Source organism: Mixophyes fleayi, chromosome 2, assembly GCF_038048845.1.
Source record: "Mixophyes fleayi isolate aMixFle1 chromosome 2, aMixFle1.hap1, whole genome shotgun sequence".
NCBI lineage: Eukaryota > Metazoa > Chordata > Amphibia > Anura > Limnodynastidae > Mixophyes > Mixophyes fleayi.
This window is the reverse complement of record NC_134403.1, coordinates 68,101,194-68,128,475: the sequence shown is the minus strand read 5'-3', so window position 1 is coordinate 68,128,475 and position 27,282 is coordinate 68,101,194. Positions and strand designations below refer to the sequence as shown.

The 27,282-nt window shown below is 41.8% G+C and overlaps 1 protein-coding gene across 2 annotated transcripts; it reads right to left on the bottom strand.

Annotated features, from left to right (window-relative positions):
* Positions 1-1,127: 1,127 nt before the first annotated feature.
* TARBP2 (TARBP2 subunit of RISC loading complex) lies at positions 1,128-27,282 on the bottom strand. Of its 2 annotated transcripts, none has more exons than XM_075199209.1 (8): positions 27,085-27,282; positions 24,009-24,111; positions 21,752-21,826; positions 18,062-18,134; positions 17,575-17,692; positions 14,620-14,747; positions 3,428-3,623; positions 1,128-2,241 (listed from the first exon to the last, which is right to left on the bottom strand). In XM_075199209.1, the coding sequence occupies exons 1-8, from the start codon at positions 27,242-27,244 to the stop codon at positions 2,084-2,086; spliced, it is 1,011 nt and encodes a 336-aa protein (XP_075055310.1). In that variant the 5' UTR covers positions 27,245-27,282; the 3' UTR covers positions 1,128-2,083. The 2 variants fall into 2 exon arrangements, with proteins under 2 accessions (XP_075055310.1, XP_075055311.1); XM_075199210.1 differs by having other exon boundaries at positions 27,051-27,273.

The window sequence follows — 27,282 nt, the reverse complement described above, 5'->3', positions numbered from 1 at the left end:
GTTATTTAGCTCTGCGACCCCGCAAGCTGACACTCAGGCGCATGCGCAGTTTACACCTATCACAGCTGGGACTCATTGTCTGTTTAGCCACTATTAGTATTTAAAGTACTCACTTTACTGAAGAAATGTACACAGAATGTTTATGTTGCTACTACAGAGACCAAATATATGTACTTCTGGAACACATGTTATTGGGCTCAAGGAGAAAAGTAAAAAAAAAAAAGTTATTTAAAGTATGAAAATATACTAATATCTGCAAACAAAGCAGTATATCGTTTTTACTGTGCTAAGTTACTTGTTTCTTACAAGCTCCCTCTAGTGATCAGTTCATAGTTGTGTCATAGGGCCTGATTCATTAAGTTAAGCAAGAAAAAATGAGTAAGAAGTCTCCTGGATAAAACCATGTTACAATGCAAGGGGTGCAAATTTGTTTTCTGTTTTGCACATAAGTTAAATAATGACTGTTTTTTCATGTAGAACACAAACTTTAAATTTTAGTGTACAAATAAGCTATCAAGTATTTTTGTGCTACATGAAAAAAAAAATACAGACTGTATTTAACTTATGTGCAAAATGGAAAACTAATTTGCACCCCTTGTAATGTAACATGGATTTGTCCAGGAGACTTACTCAATTTTGTACTTAACTTTCCTTAATGAATCAGGCCCATAGTAACCAATAGGAAGCAGACTGATTTGGTAACCGCGTAGACTGGTTGGTTAATGGGACGGAAGCCACAAACTAGAGCAACAGCCAATTTCTCACCTTCTGTTGCTCAAACATTAGAGATGGAAATTCTCCATTACAACAAGTAATTCTTACTTTTTAAGTCTCCAACTGAATCTCTGCCTCCATTCTATTCATACTATGGATTTCCACATCAGTGTCGAGGAAGTTCTGCAATCAAGTATTGCTCATGGTCACAGTTCTCATATTAATAATGATGTAATTATATATTAATTATAATTACATTAAGGATTTATATCTTATACTGTATTCAATTACTACCCCCCTCCCCATTTTTTTTAGCGAATGGACCATCACAAGAGCCTGTTTACAGCAAGCATCAACATTCAAACTTTCATAACCGCCTGAATTTAATAAAAAGAAAAGAGCCTAACACAGCATATATTTAAAATAATTCATTTTTTAGCATGATCACTTGTTTACAAATAGAAAAATGGATCAGGACTGGTCCAACACAGTCCTGTAATCTGTATTTCACAGGTCACTCTATATAAAAGGGAGAATTATCATGCCAAAAAGAATTCACAGTCACAACACAATTTTACAGGTACTTGGTCCAAAATCGTAAAAGAACCAAATTTCTTCCAATACATTTAGGTAAATAACTTAGTGTCTAATCAGATTTTAATGTTTCCTGTTAAGAGCATCCATATCACGATCCAAACAGTAGTTCTCATGTCCGCATAATTCTTTGACCCACTGGACCTGGATCTTATATCCTTAGGGCACTAGAAGATGACACTTGCACACAGGGCCAAAAGGAATTTCTTGCTAGCATATTCAACCCATAGCGACAATACCAATTAATTTAAGATGGACACTACTCAAAATAAAGGCTGAAAAATAAATAAGAGAGTCTGTTTGCCTAATAGCAAATGGATTCATGCATTTGGGGGCTTATTCCAAATACTCTGAATTGGGTCTGAGTGTTCCCATCCCATATCAGACAACGTCTCTGAACAAGATGGCACCATAAGCATAGACGTTGTAGTTGGGCACGATTCCTGAGGATTTAAGTTCATGATGTATCTTTATATAAAAAACAAAACAAAAAAAAACCCCTTTCTTACAGCATTTCATAAAAGACATCACAACACATAAGTCTGTAAAAAAAAAAAAAAAAAAAAAGAAAGGTCACCAGTGCCAAAATATGAGCATGGTTCTTCATAAATGGGAGCCACTGCGGATCCAGCGTAAATCGGTATATCTTTGGGAATTCAGGTTACACACATTCACTACTTAGGCTCTTGAGGTCTTGAGTCCTTGCATGGCTGACGTACGGTAAACTGGTTTTGTGACTTTCCCTTACGAGAAGAGCAGATTCCAGGGACGACATTCACTTGCTGCCAGCCATGGTTTTGAGGTACTGCAGAGCGTTGTGTGCAGCATTTGCTCGTGCGGCTTCTCTTGTTGTGGCGGATCCGTGACAGACAGCCGTGGGCTGTGTGGAGAGCTCCACAAGACACTGGTACAGGCCACTCAAACTGCGCTCTTCTGGGGAAAGAGGAAACACACAGAAGAGAGATCTGAGAATAAAATCACATCGGCACTATACAAGAGCTCATGAAAATCAAAATTAATGGAGATTTTTTTTTTTAATGGGTAAGTTTAAAAACTACACCTCACAAAATATTTTTTTGAAGAGATCCGAAATTAATATACATTTACTTGTGAAAGAAAATACATAGATATATTTGAATTTCGTTTTATTTTAACGAAAGTTGGAGCTTTATAAAAATTTCATTTTTAGACTATAATTTATATTGGACAGATCTTTACTGTAGACTGATAAGAAAGATCAGTGTCGGTAGACCACAACCCACAGTAACTGTGCCTTCGGTGCTCTTGTTCCCGTTATCACCAGTTAATGGCAGTAAGGGACACAATGGCCAGTGGCACATGACCCAGGTAAGTACACTCTACAGTGCGAATCCTTATTTTTATTGTCTGTCCCTGAACATGGCACTCTTGGGTTGTTGTGCTCGGCTGCCCAATTCCTGTGAATAGAGTAGGTCCCAGAATCCATTTCCAAGATCCCCCCCACTCTGAGTGTCATATGCCATACATTCTGCTGAGGTTTGGGAACAGTGGTTGAAAAAGTTGAGCATGAATGGTCTACAGTATGTTCATAAACCTCAATAGTGACACTAGAATATAATAATGTACAACACCCCATCAAATTGTTGCCCTTAAAGAAAATCACATTTCACTTTATTGGTGGCCTACATATTGTACTGTAGAGAACGCCACAGGTTGAATGCAGATGCAGGGATTGTGTAGGAGTCAGATCACAACCCGCTTTGAAGCGCTGCCTTCCATTAGTTTTCCAGCCTCATGGAGCTGTGACAAACGTAGGCAACAAGGAGTATAGTGCAGAAGGGGGGTTCTCACACTGTATCCCTACATCTGAATATACTTATTGTATTATACCGCTTACACCACAAGGCTCTATGTAAGCCACTAACAACCACATAGGTCATAGCTTTTCTTTTAAAGTTATCATCTCAGCATTAGGAGCACCTTTCGTTTTACCAGAAAGATGAACCTCATAATATGATTTTCTTATAAATAATAGCCCCCTTCTAAAGAGTAAATAAGGATTTCTGTTGTTCCAAGTCCAAAATGCCTTTTCTAAAAAGCAGAAGCATGAACCCCCAGAAACCTTCACTCTTCAACATACCAATATCGAGATAGCTGATCTGAAAACTCTGCTCCTCAGCCAGGTCTTGTAGGAGGCTACAGAAACAGCAGCTCAGGATAGTAAGTGGGTGACTCCTCAGATGTAGAATCTTCTCTCCAGCAGAATTACGCAGGGAATCCCAGGTACAGGCCACACCTCGACCCCGGCTTCCATCCAGCTTTCCCCCTCCTGTACCCTGGCAGAGATTTAACAGACTTAAAAATAAGTAACTTTTTTTTTTGTGTTGCCCACTTTACATTTTTGTTACTGTTCAGTTGCACCTCAATAAAAAATAAAGTCCCTGCTGACATCTATAAGCAAAACATTAGACTGTGTTCCGATTATGTACTATTGTTATTTTCTCTTAATATTCAGATATGACAATGTATATTGTATGTAACCTTGTAATATAACCTCAACGTGTGCTTTGCTAAATGACATGAGTCTGAACCTATTCAAGTGTCAATAATCTTTTGAAACTAGCCCAGGGAGATAAGTATCCCGGAGGAGTTTGAAGCCCCAAAGCTGTAAACCATCTAGCCACTCAAACGAGCAGAGGTGAGAACTCAGGCCCTGTGAACATTCCAGAACTCAGGACATCCATAAGTCACTTCGGAATGCTCGGTGTCATTTTGGGTATCAAGGTGAACCATAATTGAAAATGTAATTCCTAAGGTGGGGGGTGAAGAACCTGTAAAAAGGGTTTAAAATGTTCTGCTTTAGACATTACATTGTGCATTTTCATGACGGGGTCTATCAAGACTGACATTTCCCATCTTTCTCAATTGTGTACCCTTACACACGCCAGTCTTAACTAGTAAGTAGTGACTCTGGTTTCATTTCTGAAACTTATTTGTGCACCTTATTGTATGTCTTAACTTTTTTTGTAACTAGGCCTTGGAAACATTTTTCAGATTAAATAAAGTTAATCTAGTGTGTTCTCCGTGATTTTTTGTGTACTTACGAAGCCGAGGGAGGCTCATGCTACATGTGTATGTGATTTGCCTCCCCTCTTGCTAGCTCACCCTCCTTCTCTTCCTTCACTCCGGTATCTGCAGATGAAGTCCATATCCTTCTCTCTTCCTCTCCCTCCCCCACTTGCCCACAGGACCCAATCCCCTCCCACCTCCTCCGCTCCCTCTCTCGAAGCCTGTTCCCACCTTCTCAACATATACCTCTCCTCTGGAATCTTCCTCTCCTCATTTAAACATGCTCTCATCTCCCCCATACTCAAGAAACCGTCCCTTGATCCCACCTCTCTCTCCAATTTCCGCCCTATTTCGCTTCTTCCTTTTGCCTCCAAACTCCTTGAACGGGCTGTCTACAACAGTCTCACCTCCTTTCTCTCTTCTCACTCACTCCTTGACCAGCTCTTATCCGGTTTTTGCCCCCTCCACGCCACTGAAACTGCCCTCACCAAGGTCACTAATGACCACCTCCTCGCTAAATCCAAAATACACTACTTACCCTTCTTGACCTCTCTGCTACCTTTGCTACAGTTAACCACAGCACTCCTTTTGCAAACTCTCAATTCTATAGGCCTTTAACATCGTCCTCTCCTAGTTTTCCTCTTACCTCACCAACCGCTCATTCTTAGTCTCTACACATGACTCCACATACAACCCCCCCCCTTCCCTGTTGGCATTTCTCAAGGTTCAGGTCTTGGCCACTGCTTTTCTCCCTCTACACCTCCTCCCTAGGTGTCCTCATCCGCTCCTTTGACCTCCAGCACCACTTCTATGCTGATGATACCCAAATCTATCTTTCATCCGCTGACTTCTCCCCTTCCCTTGTCTTGTGTCCCTCAGCCATCTCATCTTAGATGTCCCAACGCTTCCTTAAAGTCAATATTTCCAAGACTGAACTTATCGTCTTCCCCCCGTGCAGGACTCTCCCACCTCCCCCTTTCTATTTCTGTTAATAACACTACCCTTGTTTCTGTCACCTCAAGTCCGATGCCTTGGGGTCATCCTTGATTCCTCGCTTTCTTTCAAGCCTCACATTATGTCCCTCTCAAAATCCAGCTACTTTCACCTTCGGAATATATCCAAAATTCGCCCCTTTCTCACCACGGAAGCTACAAAAACCCTTCGCTTGTAATCGCTCGCCTTGACTACTGTAACCTCCTTCTCTGTGGCCTACCCGATTCTCACCTTGATCCTCTCAAGTCTATCCTCAATGCTGCTGCCCACCTCATTTTTCTCTCCCGCCGCTCTATCTCTGCTGTCTCCCTCCAAAAGTCACTACATTGGCTCTCCATGGCCTACAGAATTAAATTTAAAACTTCTCCCCCTCACCTTTAAAGCTCTTAATCCATCCTCTTCTCCCTACATCTCCAATCTCATCTCTACCTACACTCATAGCTGCCCCCTCCGCTCTGCCCGCTGCCTCACCATTTTCTCACTCCCGTCTCCAGGACTTTGCCCGGGCTGCTCCCCAGCTGTGGAATGATCTTCCACGTTCCAGCAGGTTAGCATCTACTCTCAAAGGCTTCAAGTGTGCCCTTTAGACTCATTTCTTTATTCAAGTCTATTAGTCCTCCTCCTAAATCTCTCCCCCAGTTAGTACCACCCTATTTGTGTCTCCCCTTTCCTTTAGGATGCAAGCTCTCAGGAGCAGGGCCCTCTTTCCTTGTGTGCTCCTTTTTACTATTCCAACACCCTCTGTACCTCTTGGCCTGTTTTCCTAGCCCTATTTTCTTAAGCTTTAGCCTACTTCTCGCTGACTTCTACCATCACTTTCACTAATTGTCCCAGTAATTTGATTTGCATTACCATGTTACCTGTGTGTGTGTGTATATATATTTTTGTTCTTTCTGTATCATGTTGTGTCATGGCTCACTGTTTTTGGTATGTTAGGGTCTGCAGCACCGAACTTTTGTGGCGCCTTATATAATAATAACAACACTAATAAGTGGTTTTGGTGAACGCAAGAACACCATAATAAATCCCTTCTGGTGGCAGAAAAGGTGTATTCATTGCTAAGTGACTAAGGTGATGCCAGTCACGGCCAGCTGTTCAGATTGCTGTATCTGAGACAGGCTGAGCATTCATGACAAACTGGTTGCCAGCTTGGTGGGATTGATATTTTTCTTTTTATCATAAGAACTTAAGTGAATTAGTGGTAGGCGATTCTAGAGAGAACCAGTATCCTAAATGACGGAGATTACGCTCAAGGCTTACAAAATTTTAAAAGGACATACTGCACATATAGTTTCTAACCCCCCCTTCTGGTTTTCTTTTCTATTATTTATTTGATGGAAGTGTGAGGTCCAGCATGGCCCATGACTATAGGCAGCTGAAAAAGGATGAGCTTTTGGCTTTGTGTGTCGACAGAGGAATTGTCATCATCCCCTGCAGGATCTGAGAGCAACTGATTCAAGCGCTTATGGAGGCTGATCAGAAGCCAAGTGTCGGTGGTCGCAGTGGAGAAAACCTCTGCTTCAGGAGAGCAGTCGGCAGTGGATATTACCACAAATACCTCTGTTGAATCAAGTGGGGAGTTTACCGTGGACAGTTACCTTCACACTGCTCTCAAACAGCTGAAGGATGCCGATCTTGCTTAAATCAGCCGCAGTGATGTTGCAACTCCAAGAGGTTGCAGAACGCTGCACAGACATGGAAGGTGCAGAGACAAGCTGAACGCGAACACCAGCTGGAGCTCGCCAGGCTCAACAATCAGGCGGACCGAGGCCCGGTTAAGAAAATCCCAAGTACGACCAATTTTCTGTGTTTAAAATCCCCCTCAGGAACGTATCAAGTTCGCCATCTTTTTCAAAGGACTTGGCGACAGTTTGAGCTGGATCCCAGTGTGTGGGCAAGCTATTTAACCCCTGGACTGAGAGGGAAAGCTTTGAAAGCGCTTGCAGACCTTACCCAGGAACTGGATGGCGCTTATGCCGCAATTAAGAAAGCCTTGTTACGTCATTTCAACATAATTTCTGAGCTTTATCGACGAAAGTTCAGAGACTCAAGACGCAGTCCCTCCGATACCTACACTAGACTGACCATGCATCAATGGATTGCGGGATTACAGGTACTGGACTATGATAACCTAAAGGATCTTATTCTCCAGGAGCAGTTCCTCACACTGTGCCCAGCTGAGGTGAGTGAATTGGTTGTGGATCGTGAACCTATGACATCGCAAGTGGCTGTGCGTCTGGCCGACAAGTACACAGTTACCAGGGCTCCTGTAACGAAGAACAGTTGGGGAGCGCCATGGAAAACCATGTGGAAAGAGGCGTAACCTGGAGGATTACCCAAATTCCCCCGTTAAACAAACCAGCTGTTGCTGCACCTTTTGGGGGTGGAGGGAAAACCTGTTTTGACAACTGGCCATTTGACACTGATGTGCTCCATTTCATCACATGTGAATTGCCCCCAAAAGAAGAAAACTCCTCCTCCTGTGGGGGGGGCCCAGCAGGAAAACCAGTGACGGCCGTCCTGTGTGCAGGAGGTTCCCAGGAACACCCCAGAGACCATCTGAAAGTGGTTAAGCTAGAACACCAAATTGCACTTGGGTTGCTAGACTCTGGTGCAGACCTGACTCTTGTACATCCTGCTCTAGTAAGCCCACAGAACATTATTCCCAAAAGACTATTGCTGTGTGAGGAATGGGGGGGCCTACATTCTGCAGTACTCCTAGCCAGAGTGTACCTATATTGGGGATCTGGCTGAGGAATACAAGATGTTTGTCTAATACCCAACCTGCCTGCCACAGTACGGTTGAATGCTGCTTACATAAATGAAAAGTCATTTCTGACTCACTGGTGCAAACTAACCCTACCCCTTTCAGATGGATTCTGCTGACCAGCATAACATGAGTGACCAGCATAACATGAGTGCAAAAATATGTAATGAAATACCATGTGCTGCTGAGAATACTCATGCAGATTTGCAGGTACCCGTGATGCAGAGAGGTATAATGTGCCAATGTGTTTGATAATGCTCTTGTTGGAGAGACTAACACTTTAAAAACCCTGGGTTTTGAATTTTATCAGGGCAAAATGTGTGCGATTGTGCCTAAATGTGATACAATGTCTGCTAGTGTTTTAGGTAGTTGGATCAATTTACATGTGCCCAATTCTGAAGGTGTGTCGAAGTGTGAAAACGTATCAAATGAGAGCAGCATAGAGGAGCTGTACATTAACCCCTGCAAGTGTGGAGGGAAGTTCACTAGAAACCAATACCCCTCCCATACTGTAGAAACTGCAGATTTAGGCAATGATTTGAATGAGTGACCTCATGTTGTGTGCAACACTGATAAGCTCAGAAGTGGTACTTTCAAAGCAGAACAAAACACTGATCCCAGTTTATCGACAGTGAGGGGGAGGGTGTCAGTCATGTCTTGAAGATGATAGAATTATTTGGGAAAATGGGCTTTTATACAGAGAAAAACGTCACGAATATGCATCCAGATGTAATTGCTGACAGACAGCTAGTTGTACCTCAAACCTATAGGGAAGGGTTGCTGAAAGTAGCCCATGAGATACCCCTAGCAAAACATTTGGGTGTTGCCAGAACTAAAGCCCGTTTGGTGCATAATTTTTACTGGCCTGGCATGCTGACTGACATAGCCAAGTACTGTCGCTCATGCCATGTGGTTGGGAAGTCTGGTGATGTGGGGAGGGCCCCCCTCATTCCCCTGCCCGAAATATCAGAACCCTTAGAACTGTGGATATTGTGGTCCCCTAGCCATTCCCGGTAGCTCAGGGAAATAGTACATTCTGACTGTAGTGGATTATGCTACAAGGTACCCAAAAGCAGTAGCTCTTTCCTCCATTCGCCCAAAGTAGCAGATGCCATTATAGCCATCTTCTCCAGGGTGTGGTTCCCAAAAGAAATGTTAACTTATCAAGATACCCAGTTCATGTTTAACCTCATGCAGAGTCTTTGTAAAAAGATGCAGGCAAATCATTTAATTAATTCCTCGTAGCACCCACAGGCCAACAGGCTGTGCGAACGCCTTAATAGCCCCCTAAAACAAATGTTTGGGACTTTTGTGGAGTCGCAGGGAAGAGACTGGGAGAGGTTCCTGCCGCACCTCCTCTTTGCATACCATGAGGTATCACAGGAATCCACTGGCCTCCCACCCTTTGAACTCCTGTACAGGCGCCGTGTGCACGGCCCGTTAGATTTGATTAGGGAAGAGTGGCAAGGGAAATTGATCACTCTAGAAACGTCAGTGGTACACTATAGTGCAGTTCAGGGGAAAATTGCAGTCCTTTATGGGATGGGACAGAGCAGCTTGAAAGCTGTGCAGGCGAAACAGAAGCTGTGGCATGACCCAATGCGATAGAACGCATATTTGAGGTGGGGCAAAAGGTTCTGATCACTATGCGGCAGAACAAGTTGCAGGCTGCCTGGGAGGATCACTACACCGTAGTACAGCGCATTAATGATGTCAATTATGTGGTGGCAAAAGATGAGGGCCAAAAGAGGCAGACGGTATATCACATCAACATGCTCAAAGCTCGTCATGACAAGAAAGCTTGTGTATTTGCTGTGTATAGCTTGTCTGAGAGCGATCAAAAGTCTGACCCTATGATAGATTTAGCAGCTGCTGCTAAAGAGGCAGGGTCCCTAGCCGTGAAGAGCTGTCTGTCTCAGTTAGAGCAGCTAGCTGACATGCCACGGGCCTATCAGTCCCATTTTAGAGGGAAACTTGGAAAAACACACTTGGTCACACATCATGTAAACACAGGCAACCAGACCCCCCTCAGACAGCCAACATATCAGACTTCCCTAGAAGTGCTAGAAGCAATGAAAATGGAAATAAACGAGATGTTGCAGCTAGGGATAATTCGAAAGTCTCACAGTTCTTGTGACAACCAGTGCCTACAGGAGCTTGAATGATGCCACAGTGTTTGATGCTTATCCTATGCCTTGGATAGATGAACTACTAGATCAGCTAGCCCAGGCACGCTACATCATCATGGATCTCAGTAGAGGGAACTGGCAGATCCCAATGTCAGCAGAGGCACGTGAGCGGTCCGCATTTATCACCAATTTGGGCTGTTTGAGTTTTTGGTCATGCCCTTTGGAATGAAAAAAGCCCATGCTTTGTTCCAGCGCCTGTCAATGACCTGCTAGAGGGTCAGGAGGGACATGCAGTTGCCTACCTGGATGACATTGCAGTGTTCAGCAAGACCTGGAAGGAGCACCTAATCCATCTCAATAGGGTGTTATGCCGAATCACTGAGGCAGGTCTGACTATCAAGCCAGAGAAGTGCCAGCTTGGCATGCGTGAGGTGCAGTACTTGGGGCACCGTGTAGGGAAAGGTGCCCTCCGCCCAGCACCAGGCAAGGTAGAGGCTATTACTGCGTGGCCGACCCAAACAACGAAAAAGCGGTATTATCGAAAGTTCGTGCCACATTATAGCACCCCAGCTAAACCTCTGACTGACTAACAAAAAAGAAATTACCACAGGTGGTTAATTGGACAGAGGAATGTGAAAATGCATTTACACCTCTGAAATCTGCTCTGGCCCAGTCCCGTGTTACCGACCCCAGATTTCAAACAGAGATTTATAGTGCAGACCGACACATCCAACTATGAACTGGGAGCTGTCTTTCAGAAAATTATAGGGTGCCCTTCCCCCTGCGCTGTCACCTGGCTAAGTAGAAAACTACTCCCCCAGGAGCTGGTGTATGCTACCATTGAACGAGAGTGCCTAGCCATCATATGAGCACTGCAATAGCTACAGCCCTACTTGTATGGACGGGATTTCACCATTACAGACTATAATCCTCTAAGCTGGCTAAAGAGAGTTTCTGGTGATAATTGTAAGCTTTTAAGATGGAATTTAATTTTGCAGCAATATAACTTCACCAGTCAGCACCAGAAGGGCGCAGAGCATATAAACGCAGACGGCCTCTTGCACCAAGGGGCAGAAGTGGTGAATGGGCAGGAGAGACAGTGACAGGTCACAGTTCTCCGTGCCCTAGGTTTAGGAGGAGGTGTGACGATTATGTACTATTGTTATTTTCCCTTAATAGTCAGGTATGACAATGTATATTGTATGCAAGCTTGTAATGTAATCTCAACGTGTACTTTGCTAAATGACATGAGTCTGAACCTATTCAAGTGTCAATAATCTTTTGAAACTAGCCCTGCCCGGGGAGATAAGCATTACAGACTACTGAATATTGCATCACATATATTGTATTGTGTCATGAGTTAGATTCCCGACCATGGCATGTTCTTCCCGTGTTTGCGTGAGTTTCCTACAGGTGCTCGATTTCCTCCCACACTCCAAAAACATACTAGTAGGTTAACCCTAATCTCTGTTAGGGATTTTAAACTGCAAGCTCCGAAGGGAATGGGATTGATGTGAATGACAAACCTTCACAGCACAGCGGAATTGGTGGCGCTATATAAATTTCTCTCTGTCGGCACAGCTATACCCTGGTGCTAAACATTATTATGCAGAGTGTTGTAAGCTCTGGCACAAAGGAAGGTCTGCCCATGTTCAAACCCAGAGAATAAAATGAGCTGCTCATAAAAGTCTTGTCCATCTTCCCAGTGAAATCTACTCCCGATTGGTTGGTTTAGTACAGGCCCAGATTGGCCACGGTGCTCAAACATCCACTAGGATTGGTGCAGTATGTCAAGTGCTTATTTGTGGCAGGGGTTGAAACTGGTTTTGACCACAGATAAACAAGGAAGGACAGGGTGGCAGAGTAAGCCCAGACCATCACAGATGTTATTTAACAGTTTGCAATTTCTTCTGTCTGTGTTAAATTAATTGTGCATTGCTGAGATGTCTATTGGAAAAATCATTTAGAATGCAAAACAATACATTGTACTTGACTAACCTCAGTCTCACTCATTTAAGTGTTCATCCAAGCAATGTCATGCATATAAATAAAAAATGACTCAAAGGGAGTGGTAGAAGAAACTATATGTGTGATCAATCAGGTCAAACTTATTTGTTGGGTGCATTTCCCTATGAAGTGTTGCCAAATTGCTATATCATTTCACACAGAAAAATAAAATTCAAACTTCATTGAAAAACAAATAAAAAAACAAACAAAAAAAAACGTTTTAAACACTGCTGAAAATTAAGCTGCTGCCTATGTTGGTCCAAAATGAAGAGCTTGCCTGGACAAAATGTAGAATTCTAACAAGCCAGCCAATCAAATCTAGAACAAGCAAAATATTTTAAAGGAACCACTGAAGATCTGTACACTCATGGCCAAAAGTTTTGAGAATGACACATTATTTTTCACAAAGTCTGCTGCCTCAGTTGTTATGATGGCAATTTGCATATACTCCAGAAAGTCATGAAGAGTGATCAGATGAACTGCAATTAATTTCAAAGTCTCCCTTTGCCATGACAATGAACTTTAGTCCCAAAACAATCGCTGTCATTACAAAAGGTAATGACACAGAAGCACAAGGAAAAACACAGACTATAGTTTATTATATCAGATTACAGCAGACGTGTTGCCCGTGATTATGGACTGATATGGAAACAAAAAGTTGATCACACATCAGCAGGTTGCATATTAATAATGGACTTTATGTAGACCAACTACTACAGTCATGGCCAAAAGGAGGGTGGTGTTTGAAATCATTGTTCTTCCTCTATTAACCATGGTTACCAGCAAGGAAACACATGCAGTCATTCTTGCTTTACACAAAAAGGGCTTCACAGCCAAGGATATTGCTGCTAGTAAGATTGCACCTAAATCAACCATTTATCGGATCATCTAGAACTTCAAGGAGAGAGGTTCAATAGTTGCGAAGGTGGTTTCAGGGCGCCCAAGAACATCCAGCAAGTGCCAGGACGTCTTCTAAAGTTGATTCAGCTGCGGGATCAAGTCACCACCAGTGCAGAGCTTGCTCAGGAATGGCAGCAGGCAGGTGTGAGTTTATTTGCACGCACAGTGAGGCAAAGACTTTTGGAGGATGACCTGGTGTCAAGAAGCCCAGCAAAGAAGCCACTTCTCTCCAGGAAAAACATCAGGGACAGACTGATATTCTGCAAAAGGTACAGGGATTGGACTGCTGAGGACCGGGGTAAAGATATTTTCTCTGATCAATTCCCCTTCAGATTGATTGGGGCATCTGGAAAAACGCTTGTCCGGAGAAAGAAAGGTGAGCGCTACCATCAGTCCTGTTTCATGTCAACAGTAAAGCATCCTGAGACCATTCATGTGTGGGGTTGCTTCTCAGCCAAGGGAGTGGGCTTGCTCACAATTTTGCCTAAGAACACAGCCACGAATAAAGAATGGTACCAAAACATCCTCCAAGAGCAACTTCTCCCAACCATCCAAGAACAATTTGGTGACGAACAATGCCTTTTCCAGCATGATGGAGCACCTTACCATAAGGCAAAAGTGATAACTAAGTGGCTCGGAAATCAAAATATCGAAATTTTGGGTCCATGGGCAGGAAACTCCCAAGACCTTAATCCCATTGAGAACTTGTGGTCAATCCTCAAGAGACCGGTGGACAAACAAAAAGCCACAAATTCTGACAAACTCCAAGAATTGATTAGACAAGAATGGGCGGCCACCAGTCAGTATGTGGCCCAGAAGTTCATTGACAGCATGCCAGGGCGGATTGCAGAGGTCTTCAAAAAGAAGGATCAACACTGCAAATATGGATTGACTCTTTGCATAATCTTAATGTAATGGTCAATAAAAGTCTGACACATATGAAGTGCTTGTAATTTTACTTCAGTATACCATAGCAACATCTGACAAAAAAGGTCTAAAAACACTGAAGCAGGAGACTTTGTGAGAACCAATATTTGTGTCATTCTCAAAACTTTTGGCCATGACCATTTAGAAAAGTTAAGGAGCAAAAATAGGAACTTAACCATAATTCTGCTCATTTTCTATTTTTACTTAGCTAGTACACCCCACATATTTCATAGGGGAACCCTTGTTTTTGCATTTCCCATGCGGAAAGTATACCTCTCGGAAGTCAAACTAAGACAGAGGCCGAGTGTCCGGCTTAGGAGGGATCCTCAATGGAGACTGTTCGGGAGCTGGAAATATTCTACAATTTGTAAAGTAAACAAACCTAAAGCTTTGTGGGTAACACTCTGTCTTGGGGAGTGCCTTTATACAGGGAAACCTGTAGAGTGTGTGTGTGTGTGTGTGTGTGTGTGTGATGGGATAAAAGCTCAAGAACAGATATAGTTGAACTCTGTTATATTTCAGATAGAACACAATAATTACCATGGAAAACTGATCCTCCTCAGGCTCTTGCTCTCCATTTTCCCGATGTTCGGTGGGCACCCTGTGAATCTGGAGAAGCATCTTGGCAGCAGCGTTTCTCTTTGCCAATTTCTTAGATGTACCACTGCCTGTAGAAAAGAAGCACTTGTAACCCTGTGTAACAGTATTCCATAATGCACAGCAAGAACTTTAATGGTAAAACAGAATAGCCAAGAAAAACGTAATTGTGCCTGCTACTCCTCTCACACCTCCTCACCACAGCTTTATGTAGCCCTGTCTGCTTATCCAAGACTTGCTTTGCAAGAACTCCCCAAAATATGTTCAGACATAGAAGCCTGCTGTGAGGATCTGCAGGTCACAAAGTGCAGGAGGGGTACAAAGGTGACAAGTCCTACCCCTATTGAATTTTCTCAAAATGGAATAGATTTTGTTGCAAGTATATTGTTAATACATGTGAAGTTTTCTGTTTGGGACACCAATATGTGATTTGTTGTTGTTCCTTAACCTAAACTCACTTTATTTAAGAATTGGCAGTCAACTATTTTTATCTAATCACATTGAGGTTAACTGTACTAAAAGGCGTTCAAGAATCCTGTCAACCCTTGGGCCTTTAGAGCATGTAACAAATTTATTTTAGACACAGATTACCTCCCGCAATGTAGGAGCAAATCCGAGACAAATTATTTTTCACACTTTTTTCATACTCCTACAAGTCCAAGAGGGCAGAGAAAAGATCTGTGTGGACAAGGCCTGTCTGTAACCATGCTCTAAAAACAAGTCTTGGGGGTAAATTTATCAAGCTGCGGGTTTGAAAAAGTGGAGATGTTGCCTATAGCAACCAGATTCTAGCTGTCATTTTGTAGAATGCACTAAATAAATAACTAGAATCTGATTAGTTGCTATAGGCAACATCTCCACTTTTTTTTTAAATCCACAGCTTGATAAATTTACCCCCTGGAGCCGGGAAACGAGGTCAAAGAATTGATGTCCTTACAGGGGGAAAAAAAAAAAAGGGACATTTGTCCACCATTGTCCATAAGCCTACAAAACACGTGCAAGGTGTATATAGATATCCACTTATTTAATATGACAAAAATGTACATCTATTTAACTAGATCCTGCAGTCACAGAGTTAAATTTAATAAACCTTGTCAAGTTTATTTTTTATTGCACCGACCACAGTATACAGACATATTAAACTCCACAATAAAGAGATGTGGCGCATACTGCACAAGGATTTACAAAGTCGTTGTTTTAGTTCAATTAAGTCTGTCTGGATGATTTCATATGTACTAGGAATGAGGTTTGGTCCCTGGAATACTAATCTAGCCAGCGCAGCGGTGCCTGGAAAATCTGAAGATGCATTTACCAGCAGTATAGCTCACGGCACTGTCTGCTCAGCAGCTTCATACAATGTAATACCTGGCTTACACTGAGGAGTAGAGAACCAAGAGAAAAAGAGTATATATAGGGGCACCCCGGAGTGCCCCTATATATACTCTTTTTCTCTTGGTTCTCTGCTCAATTTCAAGTGTAAGGGAGCACCCTCCAGCTATGACAAGTAAATAATTCTGGAAAATACTATAAGTAATATTGGGGTTAAATATAGTCAATCTATTAACCCACTTAGTGCGGTCATCTCTATCTCTAGTTTACACTGAGTAGTAACAAGAAAGAAATTAAATTGTTTTTGACACTGAACAACAAAAACCCCCCAGAAATATCGGATGTTGAACCAGAAAAGATAGCATTATGTAGCAGTTTGTCTTTAAAAGAAAAAATATGCATTTATATTCCTATGAAACACACATGTAAAGCAGTAAGTCTGGCCACACACTGGCTGGTCACACCACTTGGCTTTACCGCTGGGTGGCTGCATTTGTAAGATTTGGCCATACATGTACATAACACAGTTGACCAATCAGAGAACACTGAATACTCAGTATTCCCAGTGTGTGATCTTTCCAGCTGATGAGTTTATAAAACTTACAGATGAACTGACTGATTAGTCCGACAACCACATACACAGGAATAAGAGGTTATCGTCTGGCTGAGTTTACCATCCATTCTGACCAAGTCGGCAGATCAGGATCTACATTTTTAGAGGGGGGGGGGAAGGGGGATGGGGGTTCTGTACAGACTGTGACTTGAGGGGATCTCAGAGGAGGGACACAGGTACTGGACCACCAGGGTGAGGTAGGAGGCTACTGTAAATTTTTGTTTTAAGGATATCAGTGGGGCTAGCCCGGTCATCTTCCCCCATGTGCTGTGGGACATGTTTTATTATGTCAGCGCAGCTCTTATGCCCCCGCCTTATCCCCTCAGCACTTTCGTAAACACAATGACAGCACAGTGCGCTTGTATAAATCTATATTGTACTGAAGCAAAAATGTTTTAAATGTTATAAATAAATAATAATAATTTTAAGGCGCCACAAGGTTTCCGCAGCGCCAAACACAGTACAAACAATGGACAGTACAGGGTATAACAGTACAGAACAATAAACGAGTAATACCAAGACTTCAGAGACTCCAGGCAAAGCAAATATAATGGAGTTGGAGCAGAAGAGAAGGTGGAGAGACAGGAGGGAGAAGGGCCCTGCTCATAAGAGCTTACATCCTAAAGATGTAAATCAGGATTCAGTGGGGATCCGGCAGCTACAAACCACACAGAAGCAAGCCGTTTCAGGTGCCAGTTCAGGAGCCTGGTGGTGGCAGTGACTATTTCCTTATATCTGGGGATTCCATAGTGGTTTGTAGTTGGCATAGTCAGTGAGCGGCAGCATCAGTAGAAGTGGTCAGTAATGGAGTCTACAGACAGTAAGACTATTCTGTGTAACTAAATAGCTTCAACAAAACTCACTGTCTGAGCCACACGTGGAGCATTGTGTTTAGCTGCACACACCACGTGTAGGGGGGTCAGAATAGAATCTGTCCATCAGTGGTACAGACATACCGATCTCCAGAAACCTCTCCACCCGGCACGTCATAGTGAATTCCTTCCTGTGAGCCGGACCAGACTCCTGTGTTACTATATACTCCGGCAGCCTCCAGCCCTTCTGCACCACCAGCTCCTGGGACAAATAAAAGCAAAATAAATACATTCTACATACACAAACCCATCTGAAAGAGGTCTCCTTGACGTGGTAGATGGTCATCTGGAGTTTTATCAAAATGTGCAAGAACCTAGTTGTAGAGTTTAACATATCTGTCTATGTATAAATATGGTCTTAGTGCTTGATAAGTACATCTACATCTTGGATTGTCTAATATGTAATGTGCTTTCAGTCACAGCAGTGCAGCACCTTTAATATGTATGGAAGTTATGGTGTGCAGACGATCCCCACCGCTGAAATTTTATACATGTACATAAGACAATGAGAAGAAAGAACAAAAAAAAATAATAAAATATAAGTTACCAAATCTAGAACAGAAAGACTTACCTGTAGCGCCCCAACAGGATTACACTCTGACTGCTGTGCGGAAAGAGGGGGCTTCATTTCAATGGTGAGATTTCTAAGCAGAAATATAGAGCAAGTCATTCATATGAATGTGTCCTAAAACATGTAATTCTGTAACAGACGTCTAAATAAACAAGTGCAACTAAAATGCAGCAAAAGTTCAGGTGTCACCCAGGCTCTACTCATCGGTACAACCTGATAGTTCTGTCAGTCTTATAATAAACCTGGAGGTATAATAAAGCTGCATTACCATCTAGGTGCCTCTTCTCCAGGGGCTGGCTGGGCAGAGGGACGGGGGGCATGTGCTCCCAGGCCAGTGCCATAGTGGACTACCTGCATTTTTTTCCTTTAAAACGTTCCCAATAGGCTGTTGAGCGGTGTCTGTGCCCCACGGGCTAAAATTTTGTTAGCCAGCACCTGCCCCTCTCCATAGCTGGAGTTACTCGGACATTCCCTGGTGAAAACCATTATAGGAGGAGGGTGGGAGGACCACTCATGAGAGACAATCAAGGGAATGAATATTTTAAACAGCAAGTGTCGCTTCCCCCCTCCCCCATAAGATGTTTTTGGAACATAAAACAAGGTCATATTACAAGACACCTAATTTTGAGTTTCAGTGCTTTAAAATAATATCACAGAACAAAATATCCAGTAAAATGAGAAAATTCATCAAGGGTCTGAATACGTTTGCAATACACTATTTGGGTTTAGTAAAAAGATAATTAAGGTTGCTGTGGATGAAAGGAAAAACCTTGTTATCATGTGGACATATCCTTCAACAATCAGACAGATCCATAATTTCAATAGCCTCAAAGGACACTATTCAATGACCAATTAAATCATCTAAACTAATAAATTTAACTCCATTCGAGAGAATCTGCATGCAGGGAGGGCAGGTGTTTATTTTCCCTCTTATAGAGCACGATACTATCCCCTACTTTCCAAATTGAATTGGCTTGGGCACAAGACGTGGGAATTTCAGGAGGGTTGGTCGCTTAGCCATCAACAAATAGCCAAATCTTCAAACACAGTAAGGCATAATGTCACACCAGATGATCCACAATCCCTTCAAAATCACACATCTACCCTCAAACATCTAACTTGTATTGGAGAATCTGTGGACACATTGGAACAATTCTGCACAGTTGGTGGGAATGCCCGACAATACCTAAATTCTGGAAAAGACATAGAGAACTTAATACAACCAACTACTATATAGTTTCCTCACAACCCAGAAATAGTATTACTAGGTAAAACTATCGAATTAGTAAAATCACAAAACAGATTCATTTGCCATATTTGTACCATACCCAAATAGCAAAATAACTGGACTAAAAATAAATAAAACAAAAACAAAAAAAACAGACCAACCAGCTAACACTGTGGTTGTTAACATTTGCTGTGTGGCACCTATAGAGTAGATCGCTAGTTTACTTAATGATTCTATTAAATTATTCCATAATACATGGGGTCCCTGGTACAATTCATCTCTATCAGGATCTACATTAAAATATTAGGTTTAAGCAATCACTGCAATGTTTCTTTCTAACACAATTAATACCAAATGGTTTAGAGTTCCTTATCTATATTATCTCACCCCACCCCCTCGTTTAAAATCCTACAGTCATGGCCAAAAGTTTTGAGAATGCCACAAGTATTGGTTTTCACAAAGTTTGCTGCTTCAGTGATTTTAGACCTCGGTGTCAGATGCTATGGTATACTGAAGTAAAATTACAAGCATTTAGTAAGTGTCAAAAGCTTTTATTGACTATTGCATTAAGTTTATGCAAAGAATCAATCCATATTTGCAGTGTTGACCCTTCTTTTTGAAGACCTCTGCAATTCGCCCTGGCATGCTGTCAATCAACTTCAGAGCCACATACTGACTGATGGCCGCCCATTCTTGTCTAATCAATGCTTGGAGTTAGTCAGAATTTGTGGGTTTTTTGTTTGTCCACCCGCCTCTTGAGGATTGACCACACGTTCTCAATGGGACTTTCCTGCACATTGACCCAAAATTTAGATATTTTGATTCCCGAGCCACTTGGTTATAACTTTTGCCTTATGGTAAGGTGCTCTATCATGCTGTAAAAGGCATTGTTCGTCAGCAAACTGTTCTTGGATTCTCCGGACAAATGTTTTTCCAGATGCCCCAAACAATCACCTGTCTGCTGCCATTACTGAGCAAGCTCTGCACTGGTGGTGCTCCAATCCCACAGCTGAATCAACTTTAGGAGACGGTCCTGGTGCTTGCTGGACGTTCTTGGGCACCCCTTAAACCTTCTTCACAACTACTGAACCTCTCCTTGAAGTTCTTGATGATCCGATACATGGTTGATTTAGGTGCAATCTTACTAGCAGCAATAGTGCCTGTGAAGCCCTTTTTGTGCAAAGCAATGGTGACTGCACGTTTCCTTGCATATAACCATGGTTAGCAGAGAAAGAACAATGATTTCAAGCACAACCCTCCTTTTAAAGCTTCCAGTCTGTTATTCTAACTCAGTCAGCGTGACAGAGTGATCTCCAGCCTTGTCCTCATCAACACTCACACCTGTGTCAACGAGAGAATCAGTGACCTGATGTCAGCTGGACCTTTTGTGGCAGGGCTGAAATGCAGTGAAAATGTTTTTGGGATAAAGTTCATTGTCATGGCAAAGAGGGGACTTTGAGATTAATTGCAATTCATCTGATTACTCTTCATGACATTCTGGAGTATATGCAAATAGCCATCATAGATACTGAGGCAGCAGGCTTTGTGAAAAATAATATTTGTGTCATTCTCAAAACTTTTGGCCATGAGTGTATTCTCTTTACACACGTTTATATTATGAGCTTGGTTTATATTGTGCTGTTCTAAATAAAGAGACTTAAAGAAAAACAAACAAAAACAAAAAACACACCACTTACAGCCACCACCCAAATCTTACATTTTAGTATTTATCGGAGTTAACCATGTTAATATTAAATCCTGTCTTACTTCCGATATGCCAAAGCCTCCAGTTCCATACTGCCCTTCTACCGGATTAAGACAGACAGCGGTGTCATTGACACCCCACTCCTGTGTGTAACTGGCATTTGCATGCATGGGGAAAAACACATAGGAAGTGTTTCAACAAAACTGCATATTACTCAGTCCAGCAGGCTGGTATACCAAACAGTAGCACAGGGCTGCTGGAGGCTTTCAGTGCCTCTGGCAAATCGAACAAACACAGTTGAGACAGGACTTAATGCTACATTATAAACGCCACACAGTTCTTTCCCCTTCTCACTTGACTGTCACAGAACAGAACATGTTTTCGCCACAAACTGGCCATAGTAATAAAAAACAAAAACAAAATAAAAATAGAGAAAACAAAACAAAGACAATCGCAGCACCATTTGCTGCCTGGCGAAACACATAACCTTCCCTTTTAACCTGGGAGTTTCTCTCTTGAAAGCAAGAGGGGTTTTTGTATCCCCTAGTTTACAGATGCCTGTCCTCTGTGCTGAGCACCTTGTCTGGCTTATACATAAAGGATGACTCTGCTCTGAAGCTGAATGATGGATTGAGAGAGAACCACCAGCATTCTGGCAGAGGGATGAGAGAGAGACAGATAGACCCTATTGGCTGCTGCAGTCAGTCTGCATACTACACCTGTCCTTTCAGTGGAAAAACGTTATATTAAGATGTACCTGGTAAACGGAGGAGGTGGAGATGCCTCGGTCTTAATCCTTAATTCTGCAGGTGGTTCCACGGAGTATAGCGCACTATGGATGAGGGAAGGATACGATTAGCTTCAGATCCATCTACATGTTAAAAGTTTGAATGAATGTAAAAACTTGATTTAATATACTCTACTTTCTCTGGTCTTTACACTACACAGTCTAAAGAGAGTCTAAATGACAGAAGAGGTGGCAGTACAATCTTGCTAGTTGTGACTCTATACAAGCTGGATTGTTTATGTGAAGGGGAAGGCATCATTAAATATCAACAACTATGGCAGCAACAGGGATAGATCATGAAGGAGTATTTTTGCAATGTAGAGATTCGTCAATATTTGGGCTTTTGGGACACAAAGCTTACTAGTAGGTCAGCCAGCAGTTGAAAGGTCCACTTATACAAACAAATTGCAGTTTCAATATGGTCTGTCATTATAAGTGCGCAACTCATTTTACCCAAGGTGTGTTATCTGTCCTTAAGCATGCACTGTGACACAAAGCATGGCGGTCTCATCCACTGTATCAGAATCCTGTAGGGACGTAGTAGTCCTCTAACCCACGGCCAATAACAGGATGCAAGCAAGCAGCATTCAACAGCCCTGATGATACTCCCGGCTGCTAGGACAGCACTGCAGCAATTACACACAAAGTGCAGGTACACAGTGCCATGTGTGCAAATATACATACACACTGCATCATTGTCTTACAGCTCTTACTGCAACAGCTACCTCACCTGCAGCACTAGAAATATTGCTGTGATTTTCCTGCCATTTAATATGTGTACAGCAAACACCACAATACAAGATCCCTTAAGTTCTCCAGAATATAAAATGAATTCCCTCACAAGTACTGACAGAGCATATATGTCACCCTGTTATAATAGAAAATGAGGACAGGGGGAGCAGATTTTCTACCAATAAAAACCCTCGGTGGTTGGAAAGAAACAAACATCTGACTATAACTCCGATACCACTACAGATGGCATCATCTGTTCACATACACATGTAACCATCTCCACTACACTTGCTCTGAACGTAAACTTGTACTTTCATTGTAAATCTCCACTCTAAGAGACATACAAATGTTGACCTTAAATAAGGCCTAAGATGACAGTAACAATACAGTGACATAGCACACACAGTCAAACCCTGGGACCCGAGGAATAGGACATATTATTGTACAAGTTAACCCGTGCATGATACTCATGCATTCTAGTCAAATCAAGCTACTTAAGGTGTTAAAAAGGTTTTTGTCATGCATTTGGGCCTAGCCCAGGCCTCCTCAGGGGAAGAGCGTTACTTCCCGACGCAAGCGCCCTTTTGTCCACATGTCACCACCTCATCATTTTTCTCCATCACCTCATCCTTCATCTTCATCGCCGCATCCTTCATCAAGCTACTTAAGGTGTTAAAAACTCCCCACTGTCACCCCCGGCAACCACCAACCACTCCCAACTGTCACTTCTCCTTCAAGAAATATATAGGTCAGTGTATAACCCTGCCCATCAGGTGGCGCTGCAGCTTGTTTTTTGTTTTGTTTTCCACACACGCCACTAGGCATTTATATAGTAGATATGATGATGTATTCCAACAGGGAACCTGTCTACACACCAGTGAGGTAAAAAGTATAAGCAGCCTACATCTCCAAAATCATCCACATGTGATTCACAGAAAACATTGTCCTGGGCATTAATAAAAAATACCAGCAGCATAAACAACACTATGTGCCGTCAGAAACAGGACTTATCTTGTAACAGTCATAGAACATATCAGGAATCGTTATGACATTTCAGGTGAATAGTTTTGTAGGTCGCTTCATAAAGGTGTGTATCTGACTACACAATCTGCACATTCACCCTTCCTCACTGTATTTCTAAACCTGCATTTTATGGAATGAGCCGAGCTGGGAGTACGATGGTCAGTTAATTCTGGCAAGTGGAGTGATTTGGTGCAGGATTGGGAATACATAAGACCAAGTTCAATGGGAGTAAACAAGCAACATTTTGCTCATCTCTAATCAGTGTTTAATAGAAAGAATTGCCAACATAAAATAAAAAAACAAACATGTTCACACAATGGCTCGAAATGTCAAAATGCAATAAAACGGATACACAACAAAAGAAAGTAACCTCTATAGTAGTAGCACTGAGAGGTGAACATCATTACAATAAATGTCATGAAAAATCAATCATTCCACTCCGTGCCCTTGATATACTGGCAAGAATCCTCACCTGTCTTCTTCACAAATTGCTCCAAACATATCCTCTCCCTTGACTAGAGAAAGGGCCACTTCTGCCGCCTTGTGCTTCGCTGCCTTCTTACTGGGTCCTTGACCTAGGAGAACGGAGACACATTAGAAGCCATCAGCTCAAGTGCCCAGAGCTTTGGATATGACCCCGTACCCGAGCGAACACGTCACCTCCGAGACTTCTCTGTGAACGTTCACTGAGCCACTATCCAAAAAACACTGACATATTTGTGGTCTCAAAGGACATTATGTAACAAAATCTATCTATAATCATGCATTCAGGAGAACATTACATCTCTGACCAAAAACGTTAAGATTCTAAACACAAATACACATTGAAATGCAGGCATATGAGAACACATGTACTGCTATGTGTCTTTTACATTTAGCAACATTGTATGAAAGATGTCAGCGCTTATCCTTTACACTGCATATCTGTGTGTTTAGCAAAAAGAAAACATGAGATATTCGTTCATATTGTGATCAAAACTTTAAGCCTGCATTCCAGCATCAAGGGCACCTCATTATATGCAGGTCCTACACTCACCTATATGCTTTACACACCATTAAACCGCAGTTAAAATCAGATTCACTCACCTCCCAGATATAGGATGTTATATCTAGCAAGGGCTGGCTTGTGAGCCACACCCAAATGTGCCTTAAATAAGCTTAATGGTCATAGCAGCTGTCCATCAAGCCTATTTAAGGCACATTTGGGTGTGGTTCACAAGCCAGCCCTTGCTAAATGTAACAACCTATACCTGGGAGGTGAGTGCATCTGATTTTAACTGCATTTTAATGGTGTTTAAAGCATATAGGTTAGTGTAGGACCTGCATATAATGGGATGCAGGCTTAAATGTTCTGATCAAAATATGAACGAATACCTCATGTTTTCATTTTGCTAGACACACACAGATATGCAGTGTAAAGGATAAGCGCTGACAATTGTCTTTTTGTTTTGTATACATATATGGGCATTTATATTGCCAGGCAGCTGGTACCATATATAATATGGTATATGCTAAGCCTGGCCTTGGTTTTTCTCTGGTACCGTATGAAAGATAGACATTCCTGCAAAAGCTGCACTTTTTAAACCAGTGTCAGGATTAGAGAAACATCAATTCTCCAAAGAAAAACAATCTTGATAAACAGATTACAATACAATTACAATGTAATAATATTGGAGGAGGAGGGAGTCAAGGGTTTGATGGTTTTCCAAAAGTGGAAACACCATTAAAAGATACTTTATATAAGTTTTTAGAAAGCTATTCATTCCTGCTCAAATTCAGGGTTTAATGGATCTTCCATGGCATCTTCGGTATTCTAGAGATCATCACTTTTAAATGTTTGGTTTCTCCATAAACATAGAAATGAGTGGAGATTTGATCTCTAGACTCAATTAAATGTATTTATGGATCCAAATTAGTCTAGTATATAATTTCTATATATTGTGTGGTACAAAAGGTTATACTGTACACAAACAATAATCGTGAATGATAGAGCAAAGTAAATAGTGCATAACATATCTAATTATATACCCATCAAATATACCCAAAATTTATGGTCACATATACTGCCTCAAACTGCTATTATCATCATCATTTACTTATGTAGTGTTGTACAATTAAGACAAATTTCATTTATAAACTTACGAAATAGCAATCAATAACAGACACTAGAAAGGCGAGACAGCCTACAGCCCCCAAAACACTATACAGCAGCTTGCAACACCAACACAGGACCTGCTACTGCTCACATGGCCATTGTAGACCATCAACTAATGCAGTGTTCCCTCACGGGAGTAATTCAGTAGGAGTTACCGTTTTGCTTATTCTATACTTTTTCCCTTACTCTCACTATTGTCCCCTTTGCCCATTTCCACTATGACCCAAATATATCTTCTCCTGTTTGTAGCTTGGTTAGTCAGTGTTTAGTAACCAGTAGTTGTCTGTTGTGCAAGGAGTATGGACAAAGAGTTTGTCACTCGGGAAGAGTGAGCAAAATAATGAAGAATTCAGGAACCAGTCTAGTTTGTGATAGAGATTTCTATTTTGATGTTCACCTTCTTGGGAATGCATGCCAATGCACTAAGGGCAATGTAAAACTGTACCCTTACTGAAATAGTGCTGTAACTCACAGTAAAATGTGATTGGTTTAGGGCAAAACATAAATGTTGCATCACTTGGTTTCACCAGTGGCTTAGTCTTAATTGTGAATGGCTGTATAAAATACTGATGCGGCTGATCATTGGTCTATCAGGGCTACTAGAAAGGGTTTTATAACTAATAGCTAATAGATTTGCAAATAAGGGAGTTATAAACAATCTGTAGTCATTGTTATTAACTATTGACATTGCATTATTATGAAACTTTAACCTAGTAGTGAATGTTTTAAGGCATACCAGCCTTTTTATATACTATGTACACAAATCTAAAAAAAACCCATGTAAATACAGATAAGATACACTGTTGAAGTATCTGGCAAAGTCATACCTTCATCCGGTATAGAGGGGATAACTAACTCTGTTAGCTTTATTTTGTCCCATCAAAACTCAAACTACGTGTATGTTAATATTTACCACCTGTATGTGCTAAATATTTGTTGATAAAGACTATAGAACTGGACAACATTAGTCTTATTAAATCTGCCCTTTCCACACAGAGTTTCTTCTTAGATGAAATTCATTTGTCGTTTGGTCAAACAATAATTTAAAATTATAAAAGTTTTCAAAGAACTGCAACTATGAAAAATAACTATGCAACTCTACTAAATATACCATAAAAGGTTCACTTTAAAATAGCCTAAAATAAATAAATAAAAATGGATAAAATTAGCTGTCAAGTATCAATTTGTGTACTTGAATCATCAAGAAAATAGCAAACCGCTATTTAACAAGACCAATGTAATTATGATCTTGGGTTATTAAGGCTTGAAACAAAAATAAGAATATGTGCTAAAAAACCACGTCCACGGCATGATGGAAACTAAGATAGGACAATTGACCGGTGCTGCAGGGCATTTCACCTCTAAGACTGGATGGATTAACCAGGGAACTGACCAGTGCAGTTGATGTCTCCAACAGATACGCGAAAGGTAAAGTTGGGTTGGTGGGCTTGTCCCTCAGCTTTGAGTAGGTCATATACGGGGGTCTTTCCTACCCGAGTCCCATACTCTTGCAGTAAGCTGATAGGGGTCTTCCCGGGACTCAACGCCAGCATCTGCTCTACACTGCACAAATGAAGAAAAATAAAATATG

What these genes read in the sequence shown, in the direction of transcription:
- TARBP2 (XM_075199209.1), bottom strand. Translation starts at nt 27,244, where the DNA reads ATGCTGGCGTTGAGTCCCGGGAAGACCCCTATCAGCTTACTGCAAGAG. An exon ending in GGAGAGGTTTCTGGAGATCG is followed by an intron (nt 14,748 to 17,574) that starts GTATGTCTGTAC and finishes TCTTTTCTACAG; the next exon opens with GCAGTGGTACATCTAAGAAA. An exon ending in AGGAGGATCAGTTTTCCATG is followed by an intron (nt 3,624 to 14,619) that starts GTAATTATTGTG and finishes AATCTCTGCCAG; the next exon opens with GGTACAGGAGGGGGAAAGCT.